The following is a 27,937-nucleotide window of genomic DNA, read 5'->3' on the forward strand; positions in this document are numbered from 1 at the left end:
GATATAATACACCCGGTTAAAGACCATGCTCCCATGATAGACTCCTTATTACCTAGACAAGTCGGAACCCCGGAACCCCGGAACAACACTGTAGTGTTGACTTAACACCTTAGCCTGAGATGCTGTAGCTTTCCCCACAATGTCCTCAGAAGCGGAGACCTCGGCACATCAGTCGCGAGAGAGGCCATTGTCGGTGGGTTGCCCGGTCGCCTGGTAGACAAATGCGATGCGGTGTTTCGGCGTAGCTTACGGCGAGGGCAGCGAGTAACTGAGCCGAAGTGGTCTTTGTTGGGGACAGAATGTGGACTAGAGACTACAGGACCCTCAATTGGTGAGAAGTCTCAAGTTTACAGAGTATTGCACCTCAATAGGCGAGTAAACGTTCATATGAAAGTTCAACTGATGGAATTGATGCATCTCCCCCAATCCCCAAATTCCAACTGTAGCGGGGGTGGATACAGGGAACTGACGCTAAGTCTCAGTGGGCATTGCAGCCGCTTCCGGGGAGCAATCCTAGGCCTTGGCCTTGCTATGCTGAGAAAATGGTGGCAGCTGATTTGCTGCAAGTTCAAAGTCCGTCAGGTCAGTGTTTGCGACAGTTCATGAACAGAGAGGCCAAAAGACATAAAAAAGTATCATCTAACAGATGAGGGAAGAGTAAAAGTATAGATACATAATTAAATCAATAATAATAGAGTAATATGTGCTGTTATTTTGGTAAACAAGTACTTGAACCTCGTCGATGACCCACGTCGTTAAACTCACCTCTCTCCTCAGGCGGCCCAGCCCACGCCCGCTCTTTTTTGCACGCGCTCATCATTCATTCATGGTTCGACCTCGGCATCCACTACTGGGTAACGCCTTACTACCTTGCATCTTTCGGTTCGGTGCTTGCCTCTCGCCCTCGGCCTTGTTGGCGTCCATCGATCGCATACAGTACTAAATAAGAACTTGTCCCTTGATCCTCCTCTTCCTCCGACCTTTTTTCTTTTTGAACCTGTATTCTTATTCCCCCTCCCAAGAACATCTCCCTTTTACTATTGTATTCTTGCGTGGGAGTCTGCCGTGTCTTCTTTATACCCTCTCCATATACTCACATACACAATACACACACAACAATGGCTCCTAGAGTGATTATCGTTGGCGGTGGCCGTAAGTTGACGCCGATTCGCCTCTCGGAGGCTTTGCGCCGTGTGTTGCGACGATTCTAACATCTGTTTTCAGTCTCTGGTCTGTCTGCTGCGCACACCATTTACTTGGCTGGCGGCAACGTTGTTGTCCTCGACAAGCAGGGTACGTCACTACCAACACCCACTAACCCAGCGCATTGAAGCGCCTGGACTTAGTAGACCGCAACATTCACTGACATTCGCTTCCTGTAGGCTTCTTCGGTGGAAATTCTACCAAGGCTACTTCCGGCATCAACGGTGCTCTCACAAGGACGCAGGTTGAGTCTGGCATTCCCGACAGCGTCAAGCAGTTCTACGATGATACTCTCAAGTCTGCCCGTGACAAGGCTAGACCCGACCTTATCAAGGTTCTTACCTACAAGTCCGCTGCTGCTGTCGAGTGGCTTCAGGATGAGTTCAACCTCGATCTCACCCTCGTCTCTCGTCTCGGGTATGTTCAATTCGCCTCCCGTCAGCATTGAAACAATAACCTAACAATCATCACAGTGGTCACTCCCAGCCCCGAACCCACCGAGGCCACGATGCCAAGTTCCCTGGTATGGCCATCACATACGCCCTGATGCAGCGCCTTGAGGAGCTTGCCGAGAGCGAACCCGGCCGCGTCGAGATCATCAAGAAGGCCCGCGTCACCGAGCTTAACAAGGAGGGTAACAAGGTCACTGGTGTCAAGTACGAGTACAACGGTGAGATCGTCTCCATTGACGGTCCCGTCGTCCTCGCTACTGGTGGCTACGCCGCTGATTTCTCCGAGTCTTCTCTGCTCAAGAAGCACCGACCTGATACCTATGGCCTTGCCACCACAAACGGCACACACGCTACTGGTGACGGTCAGAAGATGGTTATGGCCATTGGCGGTAACGGCATTGACATGGACAAGGTCCAGGTCCACCCCACAGGTCTCGTCGACCCCAAGGACCCCGGCTCCAAGTGGAAGTTCCTTGCTGCTGAGGCTCTCCGTGGTGAGGGTGGTCTCCTCCTCAACGCCGATGGTGACCGATTCTGTGATGAGCTCGGTCACCGTGACTACGTCTCCGGCATGATGTGGGAGGAGAAGAAGAAGAACAAGTTCCCCATTCGCCTTGTTCTCAACTCCAAGGCCTCCAAGGTTCTTGACTTCCACACCCGCCACTACTCTGGCCGTGGTCTCATGAAGAAGATGACCGGTAAGGAGCTCGCCAAGGAGATTGGCTGCACTCCTGAGCATCTCCAGAAGACCTTCTCTACCTATAACGACATTGCCGATGGCAAGCAGAAGGACCCCTGGGGCAAGAAGTTCTTCCACAACTTGCCCGTCAACGTTGACGATGACTTCCACGTCGCCGTCATGGAGCCCGTTCTCCACTTCACCATGGGTGGTATTGAGATCAACGACAAGGCCCAGGTCCTCAACCAGGAGAAGCAGCCCTTCGAGGGTCTCTACGCCTGTGGTGAGTTGGCTGGTGGTGTTCACGGCGCCAACCGTCTTGGTGGTTCTTCTCTTCTCGGCTGTGTTGTCTACGGTCGTGTTGCTGGTGACACTGCCAGCAACTACCTCTTCCAGAACGCTCTCAAGGGCGGTGCCGGCAGTGCTGCTGAGCGTGTTGGTCAGATCTCTCTGCACCTTGACCCCTCAGTGCCCAACCAGGTAACTGTCTCTTGGGGTGCTCCCGGCGCCGCTCCCTCAGGCTCTGGTGCTCCTTCAAAGGTTGACGAGCAGGCCACAGCCTCTGCTGGCCCCAACCCTACCAAGGACGACGGTGCCAAGGCTGCTAAGCCCAACGACCCCAAGGCCTTCAAGGTCCCTGAGAAGGAGTTCACCATGGAGGAGATCGCCAAGCACAACACCAAGGACAACGTCTGGGTCGTCGTCAAGGGTGTCGTCATGGACCTCAGCAACTGGCTCGAGGAGCACCCTGGTGGCGTACAGGCCATCCTGAACTTCATGGGCCGCGACGCGACTGAGGAGTTCGAGATGCTGCACGACGACGAGGTCATTCCCAAGTACGCGCCTCAGCAGGTCATTGGCCGCGTCAAGGGCCAGGAGGTTACTCTTGAGCCTTAGGTCGAATGTCTGATGTAACTATGGTGACGCGGCGATGACTCTTGTGTGATTTTTTGTGCGAGAATTTTGTAGTACCCTATGCCCGCAAAAAGGGCTCTGGCAAATATTAGGCGTCTGGGATTTTTGTATTCATAGGCGGGATGCATGCAAGCTTGTTGCTAAATCTAGTTTATACAAATTTATGAAGATATTTTTAACATTAATAACCCGTCTCTGTGCAGTTTGTCTAGTGGTGAAACTTAGGTGTTGGCGGCTGTGTTAGTCAATGATAGGGATGCCTTAGGGAGAAGGAAAACTTCTGATGTTAAATTAGGGTACTAAAATAAATGGTCTAAAGGTTTCCTACGATATACTAAACTTACCTAGGACTTTTTATCAGTTAGAAAAGAGGTCCTAGGTTTTCTTGCGCCTCTTGGGATGGTGGCTTGGAGGTTATCGAACATTGCACATGTATTACGAAGAATTTTTACTTTGCGTATTACGATGTGCCTGACGATCAGGTTTATCTGGGAATGTTTTAGTCTGTTACACTCCACGCGGCCCTGAGAATACGTTGCATTGATGATAGTATGACTGAATACAACAATGACAGCTTGTGCCACTTTCGAGATCTTTTGATATCCAGCTGTGATGTATTTGAGGTATTGAACACACCAAGCAGGAACGGTAAACCAACGAAACAACAACCGCCAATCTTTATCTGATATCTGATTGACAATGCTGTTATCACTCCGGCCTCAATGATATTGTACATGAGACATATACGAAAAACGCCCGTTTTATCATCATGTTTGACAGTCCAGGGTAGGTTCACAAGATTCGACTCAACGTTGTATGTGCTTGACCTTACACTTGCGTCCCTTTCCGTCCGCTCTCCCGACAATTCCATCCAAGCCACGGTACACAAGAACTATACGAATTTCTCTTTATGATCTGATATGTCCAGCAGAGATGATCTAGCAGCCACGTGAAAGACGACCGCCGTTCGTAGCAAGCGGCATTTCTGACACGCTACCAAGCAATGGCTCGGCCTTATGTCGTTAACCCATGTTTCAACCCCAGCCTTTCTGCACCCCACAGAGCCATGTCTTTGGATGAAAAAAGAACACTGTGGTGCCAGCCGTGACACTTGGGGGAATACTGCACTGTAGACTAGGTACCTGTCTGCTATGTGTCAACAGGGTGACAATGAAACTTGACACTATCTAAATATATTCGGCGGAGTCTCCATTGTATGATGATCTGATGGCTATAACACAGATCTTGTTATCGCATTTGACAGGACGCAAAGGAACCCTCATCAGTGAGTGCACATACTCCCGAAAAGGGCGGGATAACTAACATTCTGTCGTACCGAGTCTTGTTGTACCAGGCCACAAGTGAATACGCCAAGCAAGCACCGTCGCATGACCTGAGAAACTCGCTGTTGGTGATGTGATGGGCAGTAGAAGTCCAAGGTACTGTACGCATCAACCAATCGCCGACTCAAATCAAATCAAATCAAATCAGAATGTCTACAACTCCTGTCTCTGGCTGTGTTTTCGGCTCCCGAGCGGCTGAACCCGGTCTCGTGGGAAAGGGTTCAAGTAATTAATCAGACCATATTTGAAGCTTAAAAAGCCCCATAACAAAGAGAAAGAAAAACTCGCTTGTGGTATCCCCCATTCTTTGTTCAGAGTCATGAACTTGACTTGGCTCTCTGCCTACAAGGGTTGTCCGTTGGTCAAGTATTCAGTACCGGACCCGGACTAAAACCCCGGGGTGATTTGTCTGGGGGAAACTGGAGACTGTGTGACTCTGCACGTTGCTCAAAAGTACTGATTACGCAATCAGGTTGAGTGAAGGGACTTGTCTCTACAGTCTGGGGAGAAAAGGGAAAGCGGTGCTAGGCCGGGGTAAGCGCTGCATGGCGGCGGCGCTGTTGAGGGTTGGAGTGGCTTAGTGCGGGAGACAGTGTTCTGACTGTGCTCTTGGCGTGAGAGTGAACTGCAATGTTCATCCGATCATCCTGAAGGAGTTTATGGTGGAGTTGCTGATGGTTCGGGTACTAAACACGATCAACAACTCTATAATTAACATTATTTATTGAGAGGTTGGAAGACACAATGGCTTGCATGAGAACGACCTGATTTCGAATCCAAATTTTCGGAATACAAGTTCATACCATGTTCTTACAGCGGAATATTACCGAGAGTTATCACCCTTGAACTGAGATGCATGAATGCAGCTAACAGCGGAGTGTCCTCGGGGCCCGAAATATGACAAGAGAGCTTCTTTGTTTCTCAAGACCTATCATCCCGTCTCTGTGACAATAATGTTGACAATGCCCCTTCCTCAAGTCTATGATATGTAAATTCCCATCATAGAATCCTCATAATGAGTTCGGTCCTACCCACAGCCACATAAATCTGTATACGAATTTCCTGATTTTCTTGCATTTCTAGCTTGCGTACTCTGTACGACATGAAACTATGGCTTGGTCGTTTATGAGCTGAAAAAATGAAGCTCCCCTGTTTCTCTCTCAGGTCTTGCTCGGACAGGGACCGTGCCAATGTGACTCAGTTTCAGAATCGGGAACTCAAGACAAGCTCGAGGGCAGTGCTTGGATTGCTTCGCGTGCTGTGTAAGGTGAAAATAATGTCCTGAACCGTGATGCTTGTGTGATGATACCAGCGACGTCTTTTTTCTGAAGGTATCCATCCTTTTGCTGGAGTGTTTTGGCTGATTTTGAGGGGAATCGCACTGTAGACTCGCTTAGCTCAGCCAGTCTACGCTCGTTCCAGTGAAAAGAACCCACTGGGATGGCTTGACGAGGTTCCAGTGGCTGCAGGTCAGAGAGCCAATGCTGAAGCTTGACTGGATGAGGAATGGTCAGGCTTTGGAGTGATGATCATTCCTGCTTTTGCCTCCTTGTCTGGAGATGGGAGTCTCTCGCCATTCATGTCTGCCCCTCTCTGTGGTCTTCCTTTTGAGTCTCTTCTGATAGTTTAATGGAAGACGCCTTGAGCACCAAGGCTCAAACTTAACTATCGACTCTGCTATTTCATCTATTCTATCCCCTTCTCTTTTCACATTTGGTTATGTGCCACGTGCTCTCCCCTCTCCTTTTAAAGACTAGCGAACCTGGAGGCATTGACTTTGACCATTACAGCACCAAAAGGTATTCCGTACCCAGTGCGAGGTCTAGCACTATAACGGCCGGGCTAGAAGGTCGACCAGTGGCCAGTCCCATCCAAATATTACCCACACGGAACCGCCCAATGTCCCCCCGTTGATCTTCTCAACCCTTCAACCTCCACCAAAATCTCGCCGACCCGGAGCCTTTCGCTCTTGATACCTCTGACCCTGGATTGACGACTTCAACACCCGACACCATGGCCATTGCCATGGGCTGGCAGAAACCCGACAATGTCGCGGGCTCGTCGGCGCCGGCCATCATGGTCGGTCTCTTCGTTGCCTCTGGCGGGTTGCTGTTCGGCTACGATACTGGGTAAGACTGACCACCATTTTCTTTTGACTTTGGATGCCTTTGGATATGGATGGATCACGACATACGATTCTCGAAGTCGCTACACCAACGATGTTGCTCATGAGGGAGATACCGGGACCCATCGACGATACTTTATTCGATTTGACGATGCGACGACTGCCACGGACTCGTGTGACATGCATGACGAAGCCATCACCACATATATCTCAAAAGAACGCAAGGCAATATCGCCGGAGGAAGTGCAAGAAGGAAAGCGAAACAAGGGCGATGTACGAAACGGCAGCGACTTGTCTCGACGAACCTCCCACGAGAAACTCCGACTCGATTCTCCGACCACGGACTTGTCCATACCAGCCCATTTCATCGCGTCACATCATTTTGACAGCCAGAAACTAACCATATCTCTTCACAGAGCCATCAACGGCATCCTTGCCATGACAGAGTTCAAGGAACAATTCGGAAAGCACACAAATTGCCACGACGAAAAGGGCGCCCTCGACATTTGTACAAAAGACTCATCTATTATCGTCGCCATCCTCAGCGCTGGCACTGCCCTCGGTGCTCTACTTGCTGCACCCACTGGCGATTCTCTAGGCCGTCGCAAGACCCTTCTTGTGGCCGTGGGCATCTTCTGCCTCGGTGCCATCTTCCAAGTTTGCGCTAACAATATAGATTTGTTACTGGTTGGGAGGTATGTGCACCTCATCTCTTATATGGAAGACCATATCGTTAATAATGTCTCTAGATTTCTCGCTGGCATTGGTGTCGGCCTCATTTCGGTCCTTGTTCCATTATATCAGTCTGAAATGGCACCAAAATGGATCAGAGGTACCCTCGTCTGCGCATATCAACTATCAATTACAATTGGCCTCTTCTCCGCCTCTGTAGTCAACATTCTCGCCTCTAAACTCAAAGATTCCTCCGCTTATCGTATCCCTCTCGGCCTTCAGATTGTGCCAGCCATTATTCTTACCGGCGGCTTATTATTACTACCGGAAACACCCCGTTTCCTTGTTAAGAAGGGCCTTCACGCCGAAGCCGGTCTTTCACTCAGTCGACTTCGACGACTAGACATTACACATCCAGCGCTCGTTGACGAACTGCAAGAAATGATAGCAAACCACCAATACGAATTAACATTAGGACCCGACAGTTATAAAGACATCTTTATTGGTTCCCCACACCTTGGTCGACGAACATTTACTGGTTGCGGTCTCCAGATGCTTCAACAGCTCACCGGTATTAACTTCATAATGTACTACAGCACATCCTTCTTTGACGGTGCCGGCGTCGAGAGCCCATACACCAAATCGCTTATTATCAACGTCATCAATGTTGTCTCGACAATACCAGGCCTGTTGGTTATCGAACGCTGGGGTCGACGAAAGCTTTTGATGATCGGAGCCATTGGAATGGCCGGCTGCCAACTCCTTATGGCGTCTTTCGATACTGCGACAGGGCAGAGTTACGAGAAAGCATCGCAGACCATTCTCATCACATTCTGTGCTATCAACATCTTCTTCTTCGCTGCTTCTTGGGGACCCGTGGTGTGGGTCGTAACATCAGAGATTTATCCCCTCAAAGTCCGTGCAAAGGCCATGTCGGTTTCAACAGCGTCAAACTGGCTTCTCAACTTTGGTATCGGCTACAGTGTACCTTTCTTGGTTGGATCAGGGCCAGGCAACGCCTCCTTTGGGCCAAAAATTTTCTTCATTTGGGGCGCCTTTTGCATTCTGGCGGTCTTCTTTGTGTGGTGTAACGTGTACGAAACAAGTAAGATCAGCCTGGAACAGATCGACGAGATGTACGAACGAGTGAACCACGCATGGAATAGCAAGTCATTCGAACCGAGCTGGAGTTTCCAGCAGATGCTCAACGATGGTTGGTCACCGAGCGCCCAACCACCTGCAGGCCACGAGCTGCAAACAACGACGACTGCATCAAGCGCAGACACAACTTTGGGTGACGGTGACGCATCATCAATCACCGTGAATCAGAACAATAACAACAACGGTTCATCGCCTAGTAACAACAACAACAACAATGACCAGAACAAGGGTCCACCGCCGATGGCCATGGCCAATGTCGACTTCAGCTATTAGGCTCCACGTCGCCGAATTGTTTGTCTAAATTGCGTGTCTTTTGCCTGGACGTCACATAAGGAATCAGCGATGGAGTTCATGACGAGGTGGAGTTTGTGGGGTTTACGCGTTATTGTCATGGTCATTGATGATTTCATTCTCATTTTATATGGATTCTGTTTCTTTGTTTGTTGCCCATCACATCAACTCAAATCGTCCCTCAGCCTGGGGCTACGGATGGACTATCGGTACTGGGGACTTGGCTGGGCTGGATACCAAACTCTTGGCTCTTGGACATCTTTTTCATGATTTACCTACCATCTTTTTCAGGGAGTCACAGTGTTTTACATCGTCGATGAATGGATGCCCGGATACCCTGTGGGCAGCGGCTAATAGTCGAGAGGAGCGAAGTGACGGCGCATGGCCACGGATGGATTTCTTGGGGTTACAGAAAGGCTTGATATCGATCTGATTACCTGTCAGCTACCAAATACCAGCATTTTTGAGCATCTAATACGCTTTGTACTGTCTATCAATCCCTTGTGAGATCCTGGACTCTGTCGCTGGGTACATGAGTACGCTGTCGACCCTACTTGTCACCGGCGAACACGCCCCTGTGCACTATGTCACTGGAAGTCTGTGGCCTTGTTCTTCAACCAGGCACTGAAACTGCCTTGCGCTTGACTCTGGTCACTGTTGGCAATACGTGAACAGTCGGTCAAAGCGTGCTTTGAGCTGCCTCTCAACCCAAAGATAAAAGCTTCCCATACCTTCGTTCCTAACCCTTTCTACCTAATAAGCTTTCTTTCCCACAAACCTTCTGACGTCTCGCACAAATCTCCAGTTGACATCTAAGCAGTCTATAACCTTATAATTTATACTACTACTTCTTTCGCTACTTACACCTGCTTAGAGGAACCTCAGCGACTTGACACCTATATACCTTTGACAGGTCCGTAGTTGCGACACCCATAACATTTCTATACACTCCCTGCCTCTGTCAGAAATCTGTCCAGCATGTCGGATGTTTCTGACGCCCTCGACCGCGTCCACCCAGACTTTCTTGACTTGTTGATCCGTCATGAGCTCCTACCCCCTGAAGGAGACGACGGCTTCTCGGAGCCATACCTGGCCAGGTTAATTTCCATCGCTCTAGAACTTGCAGAGGATGATGAGCAGGCATTCCTGGTCGGTAGAATTATTACCGAGGAAGAGTTAGCATTTGAGCGACTGCGCAGCCCCGAAGTTCGCAATACCAACCATCGAGTCGTGCTGGATCGAACCGAGAGGAGAATTGCTTTTCGTGAAGCCGCAAATGACCCTGCACCTGAACGAGGAAATGGCGAGGACTGCATGATCTGTGGCGATGACGCTCACTTTAGAGCTCTTTGCGGCCACAATTACTGTTTACCTTGCTACCGTGAAGCTATTCGAGTCGGTCTTCGTTCCCAAGAAGAGTTTCCGCCGAGATGCTGCGAGCCTATCACTGAGGAGGGTGTTGCACTTGCACGCGCCCCTGCTTTGGTTCATCTTTTCCGCCAGATGCGAGAGGAAGCTGATGTACCGATCCACGATAGACTATACTGCCATGACGGTAACTGCGCAGCGTTTATTCCACCTGGTCGTAACGGGCATTGTTTGTTATGCGACACACACACATGTCGCGACTGCGGTGAGCGAGGCCATCCAGGCCGGCCCTGCCGAGAGGGAGCTGCCGAGGAAGATGTCTGGGCCACCATGGACGAGAACCGGACCGTAAACTGCCCCGGGTGCGGCAGGATGATCGAGCTCGCAGAGGCATGCAACCACATGACATGCCCCTGCGGCCAAGAGTTTTGTTTTATTTGCGGTCGAGTATGGCATACCTGCAACTGTCCCGTCTATGGAGGCTTTCACCTTATGGTACCCATGAGGGATCGTCCAGGTAGGAAGCCGGAGCAGTATCGTCGTCGCCCACACCCTACTGAGGGGGCAGCAGCGGATAGGGCTGATGGAGCGCTGAGGATTCCACAGCTACGACCTATGCAGGGTGAGGAGGAGCGTGTTCCGCCCAGAGTCGGGGGACCGCGAAGGGTTATTCGGCCTCTGGTGTTGCCCCCTCCTGAGGAACCACAAGAACCACAGGAGCAGCGGCGTCGCGGGGAACATCACGAACAGGAACATCAGCATGGTGAAAGACATCATCACGGAGAAAGACATCATCATGGAGAAAGACGTTATCACGATGAAAGGAATCAAGACGCATATGAACGTGAGCGAAATCGCAGACGAGCCGAAAGACGAGCTGATGTGCCAATGGAGCCACGCAGAGTTGAACCTCTAATGGTAGGTCATCCACCCGACGCCCCTCGCCTACGTAGGGTGTCTAGAAACAGGGCTCACGCGGGAGATATGAGAATAGCTAACCACATCGTCGATGTACAGGGTGGATATGCGCCTCAAATACGAATGGATCGCCGGCGGGACGATGGCCGTGCCGCCATGGAAGCCCTCATGCCTGGTATGGGCCGCATGCAGATCAACGAGCAGCGCATTGAGAGACCACCTGCAAGAGATGATCGCCGCCTTCCCAGGCTGTATCGGAATGAGATGGATGCACCTCAAATAAACTACCAGGGCCGATTTTACAACGAGAGGGATGCGCCTCAGATGAACGTGCCGCGCCGACCTTATAACGTGATGGATGCACCTCAGATAGACAGGTCTCGCCGTGAAGCGGCATACGACGCGATGGACGCTGAAGCCAGGCGCATAAACCAAAATCGGCTACTTGCGATGAATCGCGAAGCGGCTCGCCTGGCGGCGCAGGATCCTCCCCGCCAGCAGGGCAGGAATCGCCAAGGCCATTATAGAGACGATGTTTATGGAGAAATATTGATCGATTCCGACGATGATCTATACGGTGACGATCGAGGCTACGATACTCGTCGCCCTCGTTATTGAGCAGGGTAAGAAGAGGTCGATGTCGTTTTTGCAAATCGCAGCGTCTTGAAGGTACAGAGCTTTGGCTCAACTCCTAACTTGGTCTCTGTAGAACCTTCCCCTATGCCAGTCGAGGGCTGGTATTGCAATCGCGATAGGTAAGAGGTGAGAGGAAGTCTTAGACGTTGAGAGCGTGGTAACATGCCGCGGGCAGGGCTCATTCGTATGATGGGCTTTACTCAAGATATGGCGACATTTGGCGTTTTACGTATATACGGGGGTGAAATAGCTTATTGCGATACACGAGGGAATTAAAATTTATGGCTCTATCTTCTCTTCGAGACTGTTTTACCACTTGCTTCTACGCGACCGATGATTCTTAAATTGTATAGTTGCTCGTGACTATGCAACTCCTCGATATTATCTAACTTGCCAGCGCAACATAGGGCTGTTTGATATGAACCGATAAAAGAAACTCGCTCTGATAGGCTCAATATTCTAAAGGTAGCCATTTAATGTGTATATAAGAGAAAAAAGGTCTAGAACAAAGGCGTTTGCTTGAGTGACGTACATCAGACAACAACTATGGGACTTTTACAACGCAAACAGGTTTATGGCAATGAAGACATACAAAAACACGAACTGTTCATTTTTAATCATTTTACCTCGTTACTAATACTCACTTAGAACTCTTGCTAAGACTCTTCTTGATCTCTGCCACAACCGCAGCCGTGACCTCCTTAGTAGTCGCCTTTCCACCGAGATCCTGGGTGAGAACACCTGAAGCAGTGACATTCTCAACACACTCCATCAACTTGGTCGAAGCCTCTTCTTCACCCAACCATGCGAGCATTTCAGCTGCTGTCCAGAAAGTGGCGACTGGATTGGCGACGCCCTTGCCGGTGATGTCGAATGCAGAACCGTGGATAGGCTCAAACATAGATGGATTCTCGCGGCTGGGGTCGAGGTTGCTTGTTGGTGCAATGCCGATTGAGCCAGCGAGGGCAGCAGCAAGATCAGAGAGAATATCAGCGTGCTAGAGTATGTTAGTTCGATGACTTCCAAGGTAGAGGAAAGATGACTTACCAAGTTGCTAGCAACAATAGTATCGATGCTCTCAGGCTTAAGAACCATCTTCGTAGTCATAGCATCAACCAACATCTTCTCAACAGTAACATCGGGAAAGTCCTTCGCAACCTCCGCGGCAACCTCATCCCAAAGAACCATGCCGTTCCTCTGCGCATTGCTCTTGGTGACCACAGTCAAATGCTTTCTGGGTCTCTTCTGCGCAACCTCAAACGAGAACCGAATAAGTCTGCTAACAGCGTGACGAGTGAAGATGGCGACTTCTGTGGCAACTTCCCAGGCGTGACCGCGGTGTGAACGACCGCCTTGGCCGGCGTATTCACCTTCGCTGTTCTCGCGGATGATGACCCAGTCGAGATCGCCGGTTTTGCAGTTACGCAGGGGAGATTGTGTGCCGCGCATGATGCGTGTTGGGCGGACGTTGGCGTATTGCTGGAAGGGCTGGCAGATTGCCAGACGAAGACCCCAGAGGGAAATATGATCAGGAACATCTAGTAAAATGAGTATCAAGTTTCATCAGAACATTTAGTAAGACTTACCAGGAGCTCCAACGGCACCGAAGAGGATGGCATCGTGCTTCTTCAACTGCTCAAGACCACCGTCTGGAATATACTTTCCAGTCTTCTTGTAAGTATCCGAACTCCAGTCATAGTGAGTAAAGTCAAGATCAAAAGTCTGGAGAGTATCGGCGAGAGCGTTTAAAGCCTCGATACCAGCGGAAATAACCTCAGGACCGATTCCATCAGCTGGGATGGAGGCGATACTGTAGGACTTCTTGGCGGTGACTGCGGAGGGAGACATGATGAGTTTGTAAAGACTTGTGATGTGAATTGAAGATGTTGATGAGTTGTATACGATAGATATGTTATACTTATATATACGAAGATGTCGGATTGAGAGTATGTTAGTCTTGGCTTTGTGTGGAGGCGAGCGGACTTAGAAATGTCCGCGACAACACGACATCGCCCGGACCGGGAAAGGAAGTGAGCGGCGCTTCAAGTCCGTTGCGATTGACGCTTTTCCGTGAATAGTGGCTTATGATGCGGGGAATGATTGTCCATCATTTAGAAGAGCCCAAAGTAGGCTATGAGGGACTTTCCCTTCCTTTGTCTTCCATGATATCTTGAGGGATAATATTTTTATCGATCACTTACTCTTTCCTCGTAAATTTCATCACGAAGGACCCAATATCTTCCATTCCACCAGCCATGATTGATCCGAAAGCTATTGATACGGTGCTGGACATCTTTGTCCCTGCTATCCAAGTCCATCGGAAGAATTCCCCAAGACCATTCGTTCTAGGTCTTTCTGGTCTTCAAGGCAGTGGAAAATCGACATGGGCTGCAGCTCTTTCACAAGCCCTCACGAATCAACACAATCTCAAGACCCGCATGGTATCCCTGGATGATCTCTATCATGACCATCCAGAACTTGTGGCCCTTCGAGAAGCAAACCCAGATAATGGTCTTCTCCAAACTCGTGGCCAGCCTGGAACTCACGACGAAGTTCTAGCGAAGAACTTCTTCGATCAAGTACTTGGTCGCGTTGAGAGTGATGAGAAGGTTGTCAGATGGCCAGCTTTTGACAAGAGCCTTCATAGTGGTCAAGGTGGAAGGGTTCCCGTTGAGAAATGGGAAGAAGTTCCGCTAGACGACGGCCTTGATGTTCTGATTTTTGAGGGTTGGGCACTTGGCTTCAAACCTTTGACTGACGAGGAAGTCAAGAGGAAGTGGGAGGAAGCTAAAGCTTCTGAGGCACAGCAGTCTGAAGAATGGGCTCTTACGAACACGCTGGCGAGCCATGATCTGAACCATCTTCTGCTCATCAACAAGAACTTGAGAAGATATTGCGAGACATTCGCTGGACCACAGCACTTTGATGGATTTCTACACCTGAGTACAGATAAGCTCGTCCAGGTTTACGAGTGGCGGCTAGGCCAGGAGAGGGCGTTGAGGCAGCACAAGCCAGGCATGACGGATGAGCAGGTTATCATGTTTGTCAAGGGATATATGCCTGCTTATGAACTGTTTCTCGAACGTCTTCAGAACGAGAACTTCTTCAAAGGCCAGGGGCCTAGTGAGAAGAAGCATATACAAGTGGTATTGAATAAGAACCGGGAGGTTGTTCAGGTGAAGGAGGTATAATATATTAATATTAGTCATACTATCGTAAATAGTTCCAAGTTGGATCAACAGAAGCATCAAACTCCGCGTTTACAAGAAAGGGATTGTCGATGGCACTGAATGAACTCGCAAAGAGCTGATCATACCACATCATTGATTCATGGCCTTCTAGCGGTATGTTATCCAAATTCATACCAGGTGCTCCTTCTGGATTTAGTGATGTGCTTGGTGTAGACAGAAAGTCATTGGAATATGGCGCCTGAGGATTTTGGGGCTGGGAGTAGGGTATGTCTTGAGATATGATACCCGTAGAATGATACGTCGTCCGTGGTCGTTTATTCTGTTGTGGTCTGAAGGGTTGAGTGGAGGATAGTCCTTGGAATGCTTGGGTATTCGAAGAGGTGTTTTGAGGAATAGGGTTTGGGCTGTCTCTTGTTTCAGTGCCTTGAGATTGAGCATGTTGTGTTCTTGGAAGTCTTGTAGGGGTAGTGTTCTCACCACTCCGTACTTGACTTCCGACACTTGGAGAGAAACTACGTGTTGTGATGATTGCATCTACCGGAGATTCAATCATCGTTGGCCGCTCTTGGGAGAGCTCTTGAACGGTGGAAGTCAACTCGTCTATGGCCCCAAGACAGTATTCTGGCCAGGAAGTGTCTCGTGCAGCCAGATGACCGAGTATGTCCTTGGCCGCAGCAACATGCCTAAAAGAGTCAGTGAATAATGAAAGACTGGAGAAGGAAGGTGACATACCTCATTGCGCTACCCAGATGGACCTGCTTTTCAAAGGCAGCATGAATAAGAACAAATGCACTGATCCAGATAGACCACGTGAAGGAAGGCCACAACAAGGGTGTTTGAGACTTCGCACTAGTTGGGTCTACAGATAACTGGTGGCGGTTTCGATGTTTCTTGAGAATTATCAAGATAGACTTAGCAGCTGAGATGCATGCCTGGAAGGCGGACGAGTATGATGAAGAAGGATGTTCGGAAGCGAGGCCAGGTCTGTTCAAGCATATTGCTGATTCGTGCTTCAGAACCAAAAGCATAACCTTGTGATGCTCGGATATTGCGGGAGCAGTTGCCCCAGTATCGGCTAAGTCGTCCTCTTCTACAGCGTCTTGAATTTCGTTGAACCATTTAGCCAGCTCAGCTTGGACGAACGCTGCTCGATCTGCGGTATCTTGTCGTTGAAGCATGGACTTGTTCCTGAGCTCAAGAATGAGTCCACGTATACGAGCATGCTTCGCCACGAACGTAAGGAGCTGTAATCTTTCCGGATTCTCTTCCCTGTTGGTTATTGTGTGGCGCTCCTCGCCGGGATAACAGACATCTAGGTCGTCATCTCGGATATCGAGAGGTAGTCCAAGAGACTGGCAGAGAAGCCTTTCTAGGATGTAGATACACCAGAAAACCCTGCGTCGAACCGAAACTTCCTTGTCTGTGAAGAAGGGATATCGCGCTGGACATCGATGAAGGCCCATGTGAAATGCAGTCCTAACAATAAGTCCACCTAATCTCGATGCGGCGTTGAGACAAAGCATCGAAGTCAGGAACAACTGGATAGCCAAAGCTGCCTGTGTTGAGCGGATTGACGCAGGCTGGCTCAAAGCAAACTGCGAGCTCGCCAACGCATCGTCGACACTGTTGAAGAGGTATAGTTTCGGAATCGGCTTTTTGAAAGCAGCGGCCTGTCGACTATCCGCCAGCGATATAGAAAGAACAGACCTCAAGATGACTGTATCTACAGGGTCAAGCAATAGCATTCCATTCTTAGCAACCTCTTCAAACAACCCCAGGACTTGAGGCCCGTGAAGGAACGGAAGAACAGGATGCCAAGCCTCGAAATAACTCTTGGACCACTCGACAAAGTCTTCAAAGCTCTCTCCCCTGGGCGGGACATCATCGCGGACTTCATCATCTCTCCAAAGAAACTGCTCTCGATTTCTTCTTCTCGAAGCATCCTGACGAAGTTGATCGTCCTCACCGGGAATAAGCGTATTGATAGCCGAAGACCCAGGTTCTGTAGTTCGTGATGCAGATCTCTTGGCAAGGCGAAGATGAACAGCACGAATATAGTGGATTCCGCTACCGCTTCCTACGAATCGAGCGGCATCGTGTTCACCTGTATCGCGCATCAATCCATATTCGCGTCCGGGTTGAGAAGTCGAGTATTTCCGTTTCTGGCCTTGAGGTTCTGAATGACCTAGGGTTGAGTGTGATGCTGTCTCGATATTATCGTACGGTGAGTGATGAGAAGACATCTTTACATCACATCCTCAATGCCAGGCTGTGAAATCTGGATGAATTGACGATGCTGGGGACTGCCGTGCTAAGCTGAGCTGAAGCTGCAAAGGTGCTAGTGCCGCGCCGGACAAAGAAAAGGCCGAGGCGGGGTTGAACAAGTCATTCTGCCTGTGGAGCGACGTTTTGACTCTGGGGAACCCGATCGATTACAGATGCTGCATAAGGATTAGTCCTTGTGTAAGTGAATTGTTTACATGGCGAATAATGAGGTGTCGGTTGAGTGTGAGCAAGAGGCTGAGAGGCAGTTGAACCCGATAGCGTGCAGTCATTGTCGGCAGCGGAAGCGCAAGGTGAGATCTCGTGCCCCAGTCACAATTCTGGGGAAAAAGGGAGTGCCTTTTACTAAACTGAGAACTCGCTAGTGTGATAGGCAATTGTAAGTGTTTCATATGCTCATCGGAGAGATCGTCGTGCTAACGGCTGCTCAGGCCGCATTGTCTGCAATGCACCAACGATCCCACCAACTGCCATTACCCAGAACAAAACAAGAGGTATCACCACCATGCTCACTCATATGGACCACTATAAATACTGATGAGATACTAGAGGTCTCCCAATTGGGTTTATTACCAGACTAGAGACGCGTCTTGCAGAGACGGAAGAAGCTCTCTTTCGGCTTGTGCACTCTATCGATGAGCCTAACAACAATCACACCTCACTCAAGCCTTCATCACAAAGGAAAGATGACCGTATAAGAGAATGGGATAGTCTTCCCCTTAGAAATGCGGATGAAATAAGAGCATGGTATCGAAATAGATCAGAGCAAACCCACACGCCAGCCCAACACGACGCTTTGATGGATGAAGACCAACGTACACGATCTATCCATGCCACACCACCCGAGCCAGAGCCCGTGGACTTCCCCGATGACGCTGGAGATGACCAGGGAGAAACAATTACGTTGCAAGATGCTGATGACGATGTTATGCCAAGGAATGATATCCATATTCAGGAGGAGTCTGGTGGAAGCAAAGCTGAGGAGATGGAACAGAAACATCCAAACATGTACTTTTAGAGCATCTATTACTTAATACCACGTCACTGCTGATCTTAAACGACCTAAAGAGCCCCCCAAAACTCATGGATAATCTTCGTATTGTCTCTTTGTCTGCTCTGATAATCTCTATTCTAACTCAAAAGCCTTTCACCATGGACACTCTGTCTCGTACCATGGTTTGCCATAGTTACCAGACCTAGCTTTGATCTAATTGTCGAGCAAACCTTTCAAGCTATTTTGGTCGAAGGATTTCTTGCGGGGAGCCAGCTCCAACGGTGATCACATCAGATGACAGGTTGTCAGGATGATGGCTGTCTTAGACCTCTCTTGAAAGCGAAGTCCCAGTTATGTAAAAGGCCTGATTAAGGCCATTCAAACCCTCTGATTCTAACTTTAGTTGGGCATTAACAGGAGCTATGCATTGTTATTTTTGTTTGCCTACAGCTCTTAAGTACGTGTTGTTATTATGGATCAAATTTTAGATTATCAAAATCGTGTCCACGCGTCGAAGGATCAAACCATCTCACCATATTGAATACCTAGTCTCAAACATTGAAAGTAGTTTTCAGTTATAGGAGAAGATATTTACTATCATAGGAAAAAGTCTATTCTTAATCTGCAGCTCTAGGATCATTGGGCATAAATTGCATTGTTGATACCAGCAAGCATCGCAAAGCAACAAATCCCGTGCTTCAAGGCACATTTTATCCTGATGGTAACTTATTAGCCACGTTTAGTATAAACTGCTCTGTCCAAGAACCTAATAGATTGGTGACTTCAGATGTTAGTCAAAGTGAGGCCTCTGGAAATTTTCGGCCATTGGGCGGCTTGATGAGGGCGTCACCATTAGATAATGGCTTCCCTTAGCAAAATGGCGTCCACTAGTAGCCAGCTCGAGCGTTGGGTTGAATGCCAGCATAGCTTTCTAAGCTACCACATCTCACAGTATGAAGAGCCATTATGCAACAATGGCAGAATCGGGTCAAGACCCGAGGAAGGATCATGAAGAGCCGAAGTTCCATCTGCATGAGATATCGCCTTTTGGTGGCCGATTACGTATGACTTCAGCTCCAGAGAATCCGCTATACAGAAGAATCTGACATGCAATACGGTACACTTCAAGACATCGGGGGCGGGAAAACACAGTACGGTAATGTCCGCCGCTGGTAAGACTGAGCTGTAAACCATCCTTCAATCCAGCTGATGCACCACCATCTCAGCTCCAATGACCATCCTCGAGGGATAAGCCATGGCGTAGTGCGCATGGTTTTGAATGACCGCTTATTGCCATGCTAAGGCTTAGTACGTGACACCAAAACTCTGTCTGTCTGTAGTAAGCTGATATTTTCCGTTGCACAAGTATCATTATGACCGACAGCCCGATGGATGCTCGGCGTAAGCTGTCCTCACTTGGAAACAGAGCTCCATCTGAGCTGCTGCGCCATGGCCCCCGAAGAAAAATTAGACTCGGCAGTGAGCTGAACCGAGGAAATTGTCGAGTTTAGTGACAATAAGCTTGAATCTTAGTCTATCGAGGCTTTCCATTCTAAATGCCGCAGACCCGAACAGCTCTCCCCCGAAAACAAGTAAATCATAAGCTACACTTGACTAGACCTACTGCTCCAATGATTGACCATCTTGACCATCCACCAAACCGTGGGAATGTTGGCAATAGCTTCGACAGCTCAAGCTAAATGCCACTAAAGGCGACACAGGGCTGTAAAGGCCAGTCCAGACCATCCGGACGGCGCAGTTACCATTTGCTGCGGAAAAAAAACTCACTTTACCTAATTTGCACCGAGCCCTTAAGCTTAAAATAGGGCTAATGTGATCTTGGGGCTGGGGGGCTGAGCCCGATCTGACGGCTTACTCTGGTGAGGGCTGTGAGACATCACAGCCTCCTCCGCTGGGAGTCGGAGACTAAGCATGCAGACACTTACTGCATTCAGACAGCTTCACTTGGGATGCAAATCTTGTATAAGAGAGCAACGAATTCTCGTCGAAATGGATTTCTTCTTCTCATCATCACATCACAAAACATCAAATCAACAACTTTTTCCCTTTTTCTCTTATTTCCTTATTTCCTTTGTCAGGTCTTATTTCCTTACAAACCTTCGCTTCTTCTCAGTCGTCTGTCACAGTTTCTTCGTCGCTTTCCAAACAAAAAACTGTTTTAATTTTTCGACAATCTCATACCATTATGCATTCTACAATCTTTGCTCTTGTTGCCGTTGCTGGCTATGTCTCTGCTGGACCTACCGCCCGCTCTCAGACTGAGTGTTCGGGTGTTGGCCAGTTCTACACTTGTGCGAACAATGGTTTCCGCGGTTATTGCTCCGTTGATCCTTGTGCCATAAAGTGGTGCACTGATTTCGTCGAGGGTACTTGCGATCCCGTCTTTATCACCAAGCCTGTTGTTGCTACCGAGACCGAGGAAGAGGAAGAAGAGCACTGGGAGCCTGAGACTACTCCTGCTTCTCTTCCTGAGGGCCAATGCGCCCCCGGAACTGGTTTCTTCCAGGTCTGCTCCAACGGGTTCAAGGGCTGCTGCAAGTCCGACGCCTGTGCTGGCAAGGACGCTGTCTGCCCCGATGACAAGAAGGTCAAGCGCACTGACGACCCTACTGTCTGCGCTCCCGGTACCGGTTTCTTCCAGTCTTGTTCCAACGGCTTCAGAGGCTGCTGCAAGTCTGACGCTTGTACCGGTACCGCTGGTGTCTGCCCCGACAACAAGTCCGAGGCCCCCAAGCCCAAGCCCAAGCCTGAGACCTGGGAGCACAAGCCTGAGACTACCACTGAGACTGCTCCTGCTTCTCTCCCTGATGGACAGTGTGCTCCTGGTACCGGCTTCTTCCAAGTCTGCTCTAATGGCTTCCGCGGCTGCTGCAAATCTGATGCTTGCACTGGCAACGCTGGTGTCTGCCCCGATCAGAAGACCAAGCGATCTGACGACCCTACCGTCTGCCCCCCTGGAACCGGCTTCTTCCAGTCTTGCTCCAACGGCTTCCGCGGCTGCTGCAAGGGCGATGCCTGCGGTAACACCTGGTGCCCCGACTACAAGACCGGCACCTACGAGCCCGCCCAGACTCTCAAGGTCAAGGCTCGCTCTGATGGTACTTGCCGCCCTGGTACCGGTTTCTTCCAGGTCTGCGCCAACGGCTTCAAGGGATGCTGCAAGAAGGACGCTTGCTCTCAGAAGAAGCCCGTCTGCCCCAAGTAAGAGGCATTCTTCTCTTCACATTTTCCAGTAATGGTTTTACATTGGCATAGCGTTGCATAGAACATTACTAGCGTGCATAGATAGATATGGTGTTTGTCGATTTTGTTTGGAACAGTCCTTTATGAGTTATTATGGCATTTGATTGAGCTACTATTCTTGATATTTACTTATTTAGAGCATTGATTTTGTCGGACACGATAAAAATCTAACTAATACACTCCTTTAAAAAAATCTTGAGTCTCTGCTAATTGATTCCGTGAGCCATTGATACGAACAGGGTCTCAAGCATTCCTTGTAAAGGCATCGCCTGGGTGACTACTCAATTACAAAACCGCTTAGCCATGTTCATCTTAGTGTAGCCTTTGTATTTTCTATTGACGAAAGCCTTCTCTCTGGGCCGTCGTCGACGAAGTAGTGCCAACGCAACAATCTCAAGACCCCCATCCAAGCCGCCACAACCAGGGCAGTGACACAACAAAGAAAACGTGTCAATTCCCAATAGCGAATATGGAAAATTAGTTCCCTTATGAACAGAGGGACTGCCGCAGCCAGGAGCAGTATTTGGTGCAGTAAAGCTCCCGTCACGGCTAATTTAAGTCGACTGATACTGCTTATCCATCCGCGGAAGAACAAGGGCAAGACAAACAAAGCCAGAGAGAGAAGTACCAGGATAGTTCGAAGGATATGGCTGTCAACTTCCCAAAGGCGCTCGGCATATATGAACCATAGCACAGCTTCCAGGTGCAACCAGAGAAAACTTGGTAGTATAAACTTGTCGAAGGCTCTGAGAGGTAGTCTGGTCTGAGGGGCATCGTGACTGTAGCCAGGAAGCTCGCATTCCGAGGTCATGAAGTCTGATAGGGGAGATAACATAGGTATTGCTTGCATGACTTCCAGCGTGACGATAATGTTGACGTCGTGATGATCTTGTTGAGTTGCGCGGGGTTGAGTCTTGGCTATAAATCTGGCTGAGCTTCTCAACCCTATGACGAATGTATAGCTTGGCATCTTGAAGTATCGAATTTCGCTACGGAGAAAGGGATTTAATTGAGTCTATTTGTATATATAATACACAAGAGTCGTAGCAATCATTACAATGATACTATCTATAAACCTGTCTAAGACTTAAACCTATCAGCCCCTGCCTTCAAGATCATCTGGAACAGCTCAACGTCTTTCCTAGCATCCGCCGCACTCGTCTTGGGCACTTTCCCTCCAACGACACAATCATAAAGATCTAGCATCTCCAATGTATACGGATCCTCATACGTCTTCCTGATGATCCTCTCCTGAAATCCACCTTCACCAATCTTCTCTCGAATCGCCATGATGACTGGCAGACCCTTGACATAAGGAGAGTCAAAGTTGACTCTCGCTATTTTGTTAGCTGAGTAGACTTCGATGTGTGCATCGAACTGAGGTACACCGCTGAGACCTGATTCATACGTGACGGGGAAGTCATCGTATTGGAATAGCACGCTGAAGATACCGGGGAGTGTTAGGACAGCGCCGGCTACGGATTTGGGCATGCCGAGAATCTCGCGCATTGCCGAAAGGTCGTGAGTTCCAAGACTATATCATCAAGTCAGCACTGATACTGTATTATACAGTGAAGATGACTTACGCTCCCAGAACTCTTAGCATTCTTTGTGACTGAGGTGTACTTGGCACTTCAAACTCTTTGACAAGAGCTTGTTCAAAGATATCAGCCTCCCGACGGCTCCTATCCTGGCCATCTTCCTCAGAGAAGTCATTGAACTTTTGAGGAAACGTGCCGTTCTGCTCAACGAAGGTAGAGTTAGGCCCAATGATGTCCCTGACTCTCGCATACTGAATCTTATCCATGCCCCCAACTTCTTCCACGGCATCGATGAAAGCAGTAGCGTAGCGTCGCATTGTCCCAACAAAGACCTTGCCCCTTGAAGCCTTCTCCGCCTCAATAAGTCTGTCTATGTCTCGGAAGCAAGTCGCAGCTGGTTTCTCGATAAGACAGTACTTGTCATTCTTGAGAGCGAGTATGCCATGTTCAACGTGGTATGCGTCAGCGTTGGCGATCAAAACCACGTCGACATCTGGTGAGGAGCAGAGTTCTTTAGGGTTGGTGGTTGTCTTGGGAGTACCGCCCTGGACTTTGATGGCGCAGTGGGCTAGAGCTTGTTTCGAAATATCGCAGAGATAGGTTGTTTGGAACTTGTGGGATAGGAAGTTGATGTTGGGAATATGAGCGACTTGCGAGATCTCACCGCAGCCGATGATTCCAACCCGAAGGATGCGATCTGATGTGCTTGACATGGTAATGCAGTGAAAGAGGGATTGAATGATTGATCGCGATGTCTTAGACTCCTGAAGACTGTAACAAAAAGGGTATAAGTTAAAGCCTAGATGTGTTGAAGTAAGAGCTATTTATCCTTCATCTCCTCTGTCATCAATACGTAGTCCCCAGTGGGTTGGAGTATCACTCCCCCATCTGCATTCCCCACATGCCGCTACTCCCCGACACCAAAAGAGCATTCAGCTCCGCTACTCCGCGAAAGGATCATGACTCGATCCCTGGCTTCGCACCATGCTAAAATGTAACCATACTTTATCTTCTTCCCCATGGGGTCACCCAGTTTCCTCGGTTACAGGGAACGAAAATCCGGGGTCTAGATGAGCTCTTGAATGCTTTAAAAGGAGCTTGTCATCCCCCTCTTGTGGACCTCTTCATTCCCGCAAATCATCAAGTTATTGTGGTTCTTTGACGCGTTATACTACCCGTCTCGATCTTGCATCTTCCACTCTGGCTTGGGATTATGGGTGTCTTTTCACGCAAGAAAGAAGCCGAATTGGCTGTTGGATCGGAGCTCTCACGAGTACGACATCCCATCTCCCACTCTCCCCCTCCCATTCGTCGTCTCACAGACTAACGGCTCTCCTACGCAGGTTCTCCCTCAGAATCCAAAGCCATGGTACATGACTTGGCATCTGATCAAGCTGAACCTATACCTTTTGGTCCCTCTATTTTCTTCCGCTTCCGTTGGCTACGATGGTATACTCTTTTTTCTCCTAAAGGTTCCAGGTCCAACTCTGACATGGGCTAGGATCAATGATGAACGGTCTCCAAACCTTGCCTCAATGGCGCGAGTTCTTCGGTAGTCCAGAGGGTGCCCTTCTCGGCCTAATGAACTCTGTTTATCCCCTTGGCAAAGTCGTCTCCCTCTTCGTGGTATCCTATGTCTGTGATCGCTGGGGACGTAAGCTCCCTATCCTTATTGGTCTCGTCACCTGCATTGGCTTTGCAACTCTGCAGGGGCTGTCGCAGAACCTGCACAGCTTCATAATTGCAAGAGCCTTGTTAGGTTTCTTCACCAGCTTCATCGGTCAACCTAGCCCTATCATCATTACTGAGCTTGCGTACCCAACTCAGCGAGGCAAAGTAACAGCTTTGTATAACACCTTTTTCGTAAGTCTGGATTCTATCACGTTTCGGGCTATTGTGCAGCATGCTAATCATGTATCTCGGATTTAGTACTTTGGCTCTATTTTCGCCGCTTGGTGTACTTATGGCACCTTCAAGAACCCGACGACTTGGAGCTGGCGAATCCCATCTCTCCTGCAAGGTGCATTACCTGTCATTCAGCTTTTGGGCCTCTATTTTCTCCCAGAATCCCCCAGGTAAGAACGTCGCATCAATCTACGATTTATAAGAAGCTGACATAACCGACCCAGATGGCTTGTTTCCAAAGGCCGCAAAGAGCAAGCTAGAAAAGTCCTTGCTGAGTTCCACGCAGGCGGCGATCTCGAGTCTCCCCTCGTCGAATTCGAGATGCAAGAAATCGAGCTGGCACTTACCCAGGAAGCCGACGCTATTTCTGCCGTCTCATGGGCCGAATTATTCCGCACTCCAGCCAACCGCAAGCGCACGCTTATTGCTGTTATCGTTGGTTGGTTTGCTCAATGGAATGGTGTCGGAGTCGTCAGCTATTATCTTGTTCTGGTTCTCAACACGATCGGTATTACCAAGGTTAAGGACCAGACTCTTATCAATGGACTTCTTCAGATCTTCAATTGGCTCGCTTCGACTTTCCTGGGAGCCATGATGGTTGATCGACTCGGGCGCCGGACTCTGTTTCTGCTCTCCACGGGTGGCATGCTTGTCTCTTATATCATTTGGACCGGCCTTACGGCGCATTTCGTCAGCAGCCATGATGAGTCGACAGGCCGTGCAGTGGTTGCTTTCATCTTCATCTTCTATCTATTCTACGACATCGCCTGGACACCACTTCTCCAAGCCTACCCTGTCGAAATCTTTCCGTATACCCTCCGAGGACGTGGCCTTTCCATCACTTATATCTCATCTTTCACTGGTCTCATTGTCGGCAACCAGGTGAACCCAATCGCCATGAAGGCTATCACTTGGAAATACTACATTGTCTTCTGTTGTATCCTTGCAGTTCTTTTCGTCATTATCTGGTTCTTGTTCCCCGAAACGAAGGGCCATACGCTTGAGGAGATCCGAGAAGTCTTTGAAGGAAAGTTGGATGACCAGGATAAGTTGGCCAGGGTTGAATCGGCTATTGGAGAGGAGAACACTGAGCAGAAGGGCGGCAATGCGAAGCAGGTTGAGATCGCCAACTAAGCTTCCATACACGGTACTTTGGGTCAACGTACCACTATGGATTTAATTGGAGAATTGAGGTGTTTGGAGCGCTGTATAAGAAGATGATTTGCAACTTTATATTGGTCCATTAGGTTACTGCCAGGGACATTATGTTTCGATCCGGATTAGCACTTATCGATACATTAACTATGGCTTGAGTGTTTCCAGTCGATCCATCTGCCACTATGATATCTTCATGCCTTAATAACGCACAAGAGATCGTGCCAAGTCGTCGGAAATATGATGATTCAAACAGTGATCGAATATCCGTGGTTGGTCTTAACTTATCCGCATTAAGCTTAATGACCGGACCATGACAAGGTCCAGGACCAGGAGATTTCCCGTTGTTATGCCGGCATAACGAGGTTGTAATCGGGGAGTAGCGGAGTTACGCTAAACAGCGGAGAAGTTACTCCATCTCGGACTGCATTTAGCCGAAGTTGATGGATGATGTGAATCCCGATGCCTTCGTTTATTACCCTGCAACCTCCGCCCTTCTTACTTCCAATAGTCTTTGTTTCACACACCTTGTTACTTCTCTTCCAGAATCTTATCACTATGTCTCAGTCAAAACCAACCCTGCGATGGGGCATCATCGGCACTGGTCTGATCTCATCATGGTTCATCCAGGACCTCCTCATTGAGAGAAAGGATGCCCAAGCAACACATCACATACAAGCCATTGGATCGTCTTCGGTTGAAAAGGGCACAAAGTTTGTTGAGACACATATGCCAGGGCAGACTCAACTTCCATCCATCTATGGAAGCTATCAGCAAGCTTACCAAGATCCCAATGTTGATATTATCTACATCGGAACTCCTCATGGCTTTCACAAGAAGAACTGCCTCGATGCAATTTCGCACGGAAAGCATGTTTTATGCGAAAAAGCATTTACTCTCAACGCCAGAGAGGCAAGAGAGGTTCTGGATGCAGCCAAGAAGAAGGGAGTTTTTATCATGGAGGCTATGTGGACGCGCTTCTTTCCTCTGGTTAAATCTCTCCAGAAGATCATCCATGAGGACAAGGCTGTTGGCGATGTCGTTCGAGTGTTCGCAGACTTTGCCATGAACCAGAACATCGAATCAAAGGGTCCCGATTCAAGACTAAAAGACCTATCTCTTGGTGCTGGCAGCCTGTTGGATATTGGCATCTACAGTCTGACATGGGGCCTTGTGACCCTCGATGCAGGTGTAGGTGAAAAAGCCACTACACCAAAGATCACTGCCGCTCAAACTCTCGTCGATGGTGTCGACATCGGCACATCAATCATCCTCTTATATCCCGATGGAAAGCAGGGTATCTTGACCTCCAACTCAAAGGTCAAAACCCCAGAGGCTTTCTGCCGCGTTGAAGGTACCAAGTGCCATATCATTGTAGAAGGATTCGCGGGTTCAGTCCCTGCATCATTCACTGTTTACAAGGACGGAGAGACTGAGGGGAAGAAGTATGAGTTTGAGAGACCTGGCAAGGGATTTTACTGGGAAGCTGATGCGGTGGCTTTGGATATTGCTGCTGGTAAGGTTGAGAATGATACTATGCCGTGGGCTGAGACTATTCGCGTCATGGAGATTATGGATGAGGTTAGAAGACAAGGAGGAGCTAAGTTTCCTCAGGACTAGATAGATAGGAATGATATATGCATTCGCTGATGACACAAGAAGAGACTGCTAAAGCAAAGATCAAGCGATAGGCCTTTTTTTAAGTTCTAAGACTAGAGCACAATCTGGAACTAATACTTAGAAGAGCATAAATTACTTGGTGAAATATCATAGCCTTGATCTGTTAATCACATATTACCCAGTAACATCATAACATGAGGCCTAAGAGAAGGACTTTTAAC

The 27,937-nt window shown here is 48.9% G+C and overlaps 12 protein-coding genes across 13 annotated transcripts; 8 read left to right on the top strand and 4 right to left on the bottom strand.

Moving 5' to 3' along the window:
- Positions 1-819: 819 nt before the first annotated feature.
- On the top strand, positions 820-3,580 carry FOIG_06246 (uncharacterized protein). Its single transcript, XM_031205283.1, has 4 exons — positions 820-1,152; positions 1,225-1,293; positions 1,383-1,620; positions 1,677-3,580. The coding sequence occupies exons 1-4, from the start codon at positions 1,119-1,121 to the stop codon at positions 3,229-3,231; spliced, it is 1,896 nt and encodes a 631-aa protein (XP_031065532.1). The 5' UTR covers positions 820-1,118; the 3' UTR covers positions 3,232-3,580.
- Positions 3,581-3,729: 149 nt separating this feature from the next.
- Positions 3,730-4,739, bottom strand: FOIG_06247 (uncharacterized protein). Its single transcript, XM_031205284.1, has 2 exons — positions 4,574-4,739; positions 3,730-4,395 (listed from the first exon to the last, which is right to left on the bottom strand). The coding sequence occupies exon 2, from the start codon at positions 4,118-4,120 to the stop codon at positions 3,749-3,751; it is 372 nt and encodes a 123-aa protein (XP_031065533.1). The 5' UTR covers positions 4,121-4,395; positions 4,574-4,739; the 3' UTR covers positions 3,730-3,748.
- Positions 4,740-6,245: 1,506 nt separating this feature from the next.
- Positions 6,246-9,369, top strand: FOIG_06248 (uncharacterized protein). Of its 2 annotated transcripts, XM_031205286.1 has the most exons (3): positions 6,246-6,721; positions 7,134-7,412; positions 7,467-9,369. In XM_031205286.1, the coding sequence occupies exons 1-3, from the start codon at positions 6,606-6,608 to the stop codon at positions 8,821-8,823; spliced, it is 1,752 nt and encodes a 583-aa protein (XP_031065535.1). In that variant the 5' UTR covers positions 6,246-6,605; the 3' UTR covers positions 8,824-9,369. The 2 variants fall into 2 exon arrangements, with proteins under 2 accessions (XP_031065535.1, XP_031065534.1); XM_031205285.1 differs by having other exon boundaries at positions 6,513-7,412; positions 7,467-9,353.
- A 222-nt stretch (positions 9,370-9,591) lies between these two features.
- FOIG_06249 (uncharacterized protein) lies at positions 9,592-12,051 on the top strand. Its single transcript, XM_031205287.1, has 2 exons — positions 9,592-11,127; positions 11,204-12,051. The coding sequence occupies exons 1-2, from the start codon at positions 9,820-9,822 to the stop codon at positions 11,408-11,410; spliced, it is 1,515 nt and encodes a 504-aa protein (XP_031065536.1). The 5' UTR covers positions 9,592-9,819; the 3' UTR covers positions 11,411-12,051.
- Positions 12,052-12,276: 225 nt separating this feature from the next.
- On the bottom strand, positions 12,277-13,718 carry FOIG_06250 (uncharacterized protein). The gene is made up of 3 exons (XM_031205288.1): positions 13,350-13,718; positions 12,811-13,301; positions 12,277-12,760 (listed from the first exon to the last, which is right to left on the bottom strand). Exons 1-3 carry the CDS (start codon positions 13,609-13,611, stop codon positions 12,404-12,406), a joined length of 1,110 nt encoding a protein of 369 aa, XP_031065537.1. The 5' UTR covers positions 13,612-13,718; the 3' UTR covers positions 12,277-12,403.
- Positions 13,719-13,852: 134 nt separating this feature from the next.
- On the top strand, positions 13,853-15,107 carry FOIG_06251 (uncharacterized protein). Its single transcript, XM_031205289.1, has one exon. The coding sequence runs from the start codon at positions 14,019-14,021 to the stop codon at positions 14,952-14,954; it is 936 nt and encodes a 311-aa protein (XP_031065538.1). The 5' UTR covers positions 13,853-14,018; the 3' UTR covers positions 14,955-15,107.
- Positions 13,870-17,261, bottom strand: FOIG_06252 (uncharacterized protein). The gene is made up of 2 exons (XM_031205290.1): positions 15,687-17,261; positions 13,870-15,637 (listed from the first exon to the last, which is right to left on the bottom strand). Exons 1-2 carry the CDS (start codon positions 17,195-17,197, stop codon positions 14,974-14,976), a joined length of 2,175 nt encoding a protein of 724 aa, XP_031065539.1. The 5' UTR covers positions 17,198-17,261; the 3' UTR covers positions 13,870-14,973.
- A 70-nt stretch (positions 17,262-17,331) lies between these two features.
- FOIG_06253 (uncharacterized protein) lies at positions 17,332-18,302 on the top strand. Its single transcript, XM_031205291.1, has 4 exons — positions 17,332-17,530; positions 17,603-17,616; positions 17,669-17,731; positions 17,787-18,302. The coding sequence occupies exons 1-4, from the start codon at positions 17,435-17,437 to the stop codon at positions 18,253-18,255; spliced, it is 642 nt and encodes a 213-aa protein (XP_031065540.1). The 5' UTR covers positions 17,332-17,434; the 3' UTR covers positions 18,256-18,302.
- Positions 18,303-20,271: 1,969 nt separating this feature from the next.
- On the top strand, positions 20,272-21,678 carry FOIG_06254 (uncharacterized protein). Its single transcript, XM_031205292.1, has one exon. The coding sequence runs from the start codon at positions 20,438-20,440 to the stop codon at positions 21,455-21,457; it is 1,020 nt and encodes a 339-aa protein (XP_031065541.1). The 5' UTR covers positions 20,272-20,437; the 3' UTR covers positions 21,458-21,678.
- An 897-nt stretch (positions 21,679-22,575) lies between these two features.
- FOIG_06255 (uncharacterized protein) lies at positions 22,576-23,856 on the bottom strand (the record flags this gene model as incomplete). The annotated part of the gene is made up of 2 exons (XM_031205293.1): positions 23,082-23,856; positions 22,576-23,029 (listed from the first exon to the last, which is right to left on the bottom strand). The coding sequence occupies exons 1-2, from the start codon at positions 23,747-23,749 to the stop codon at positions 22,576-22,578; spliced, it is 1,122 nt and encodes a 373-aa protein (XP_031065542.1). The 5' UTR covers positions 23,750-23,856.
- Positions 23,857-24,249: 393 nt separating this feature from the next.
- FOIG_06256 (uncharacterized protein) lies at positions 24,250-26,250 on the top strand (the record flags this gene model as incomplete). Its single annotated transcript, XM_031205294.1, has 5 exons — positions 24,250-24,309; positions 24,380-24,485; positions 24,538-24,899; positions 24,966-25,111; positions 25,166-26,250. The coding sequence occupies 5 exons, from the start codon at positions 24,250-24,252 to the stop codon at positions 26,073-26,075; spliced, it is 1,584 nt and encodes a 527-aa protein (XP_031065543.1). The 3' UTR covers positions 26,076-26,250.
- A 264-nt stretch (positions 26,251-26,514) lies between these two features.
- Positions 26,515-27,832, top strand: FOIG_06257 (uncharacterized protein). Its single transcript, XM_031205295.1, has one exon. The coding sequence runs from the start codon at positions 26,559-26,561 to the stop codon at positions 27,714-27,716; it is 1,158 nt and encodes a 385-aa protein (XP_031065544.1). The 5' UTR covers positions 26,515-26,558; the 3' UTR covers positions 27,717-27,832.
- The last annotated feature ends 105 nt before the right edge of the window (positions 27,833-27,937 follow it).

This window comes from Fusarium odoratissimum, assembly GCF_000260195.1.
Source record: "Fusarium odoratissimum NRRL 54006 unplaced genomic scaffold supercont1.8, whole genome shotgun sequence".
Classification (NCBI taxonomy): domain Eukaryota; kingdom Fungi; phylum Ascomycota; class Sordariomycetes; order Hypocreales; family Nectriaceae; genus Fusarium; species Fusarium odoratissimum.

What these genes read in the sequence shown, in the direction of transcription:
- FOIG_06246 (XM_031205283.1), top strand. Translation starts at nt 1,119, where the DNA reads ATGGCTCCTAGAGTGATTATCGTTGGCGGTGGCC. An exon ending in GATTATCGTTGGCGGTGGCC is followed by an intron (nt 1,153 to 1,224) that starts GTAAGTTGACGC and finishes ATCTGTTTTCAG; the next exon opens with TCTCTGGTCTGTCTGCTGCG. An exon ending in ACCCTCGTCTCTCGTCTCGG is followed by an intron (nt 1,621 to 1,676) that starts GTATGTTCAATT and finishes CAATCATCACAG; the next exon opens with TGGTCACTCCCAGCCCCGAA.
- FOIG_06247 (XM_031205284.1), bottom strand. Translation starts at nt 4,120, where the DNA reads ATGGAATTGTCGGGAGAGCGGACGGAAAGGGACGCAAGTGTAAGGTCA.
- FOIG_06248 (XM_031205285.1), top strand. Translation starts at nt 6,640, where the DNA reads ATGTCGCGGGCTCGTCGGCGCCGGCCATCATGGTCGGTCTCTTCGTTG. An exon ending in GATTTGTTACTGGTTGGGAG is followed by an intron (nt 7,413 to 7,466) that starts GTATGTGCACCT and finishes TAATGTCTCTAG; the next exon opens with ATTTCTCGCTGGCATTGGTG.
- FOIG_06249 (XM_031205287.1), top strand. Translation starts at nt 9,820, where the DNA reads ATGTCGGATGTTTCTGACGCCCTCGACCGCGTCCACCCAGACTTTCTT. An exon ending in GCAGAGTTGAACCTCTAATG is followed by an intron (nt 11,128 to 11,203) that starts GTAGGTCATCCA and finishes ATATGAGAATAG; the next exon opens with CTAACCACATCGTCGATGTA.
- FOIG_06250 (XM_031205288.1), bottom strand. Translation starts at nt 13,611, where the DNA reads ATGTCTCCCTCCGCAGTCACCGCCAAGAAGTCCTACAGTATCGCCTCC. An exon ending in CGGTGCCGTTGGAGCTCCTG is followed by an intron (nt 13,302 to 13,349) that starts GTAAGTCTTACT and finishes TCATTTTACTAG; the next exon opens with ATGTTCCTGATCATATTTCC. An exon ending in CTATTGTTGCTAGCAACTTG is followed by an intron (nt 12,761 to 12,810) that starts GTAAGTCATCTT and finishes AACATACTCTAG; the next exon opens with CACGCTGATATTCTCTCTGA.
- FOIG_06251 (XM_031205289.1), top strand. Translation starts at nt 14,019, where the DNA reads ATGATTGATCCGAAAGCTATTGATACGGTGCTGGACATCTTTGTCCCT.
- FOIG_06252 (XM_031205290.1), bottom strand. Translation starts at nt 17,197, where the DNA reads ATGTCTTCTCATCACTCACCGTACGATAATATCGAGACAGCATCACAC. An exon ending in CATCTGGGTAGCGCAATGAG is followed by an intron (nt 15,638 to 15,686) that starts GTATGTCACCTT and finishes TGACTCTTTTAG; the next exon opens with GCATGTTGCTGCGGCCAAGG.
- FOIG_06253 (XM_031205291.1), top strand. Translation starts at nt 17,435, where the DNA reads ATGGCGAATAATGAGGTGTCGGTTGAGTGTGAGCAAGAGGCTGAGAGG. An exon ending in TACCCAGAACAAAACAAGAG is followed by an intron (nt 17,732 to 17,786) that starts GTATCACCACCA and finishes ATGAGATACTAG; the next exon opens with AGGTCTCCCAATTGGGTTTA.
- FOIG_06254 (XM_031205292.1), top strand. Translation starts at nt 20,438, where the DNA reads ATGCATTCTACAATCTTTGCTCTTGTTGCCGTTGCTGGCTATGTCTCT.
- FOIG_06257 (XM_031205295.1), top strand. Translation starts at nt 26,559, where the DNA reads ATGCCTTCGTTTATTACCCTGCAACCTCCGCCCTTCTTACTTCCAATA.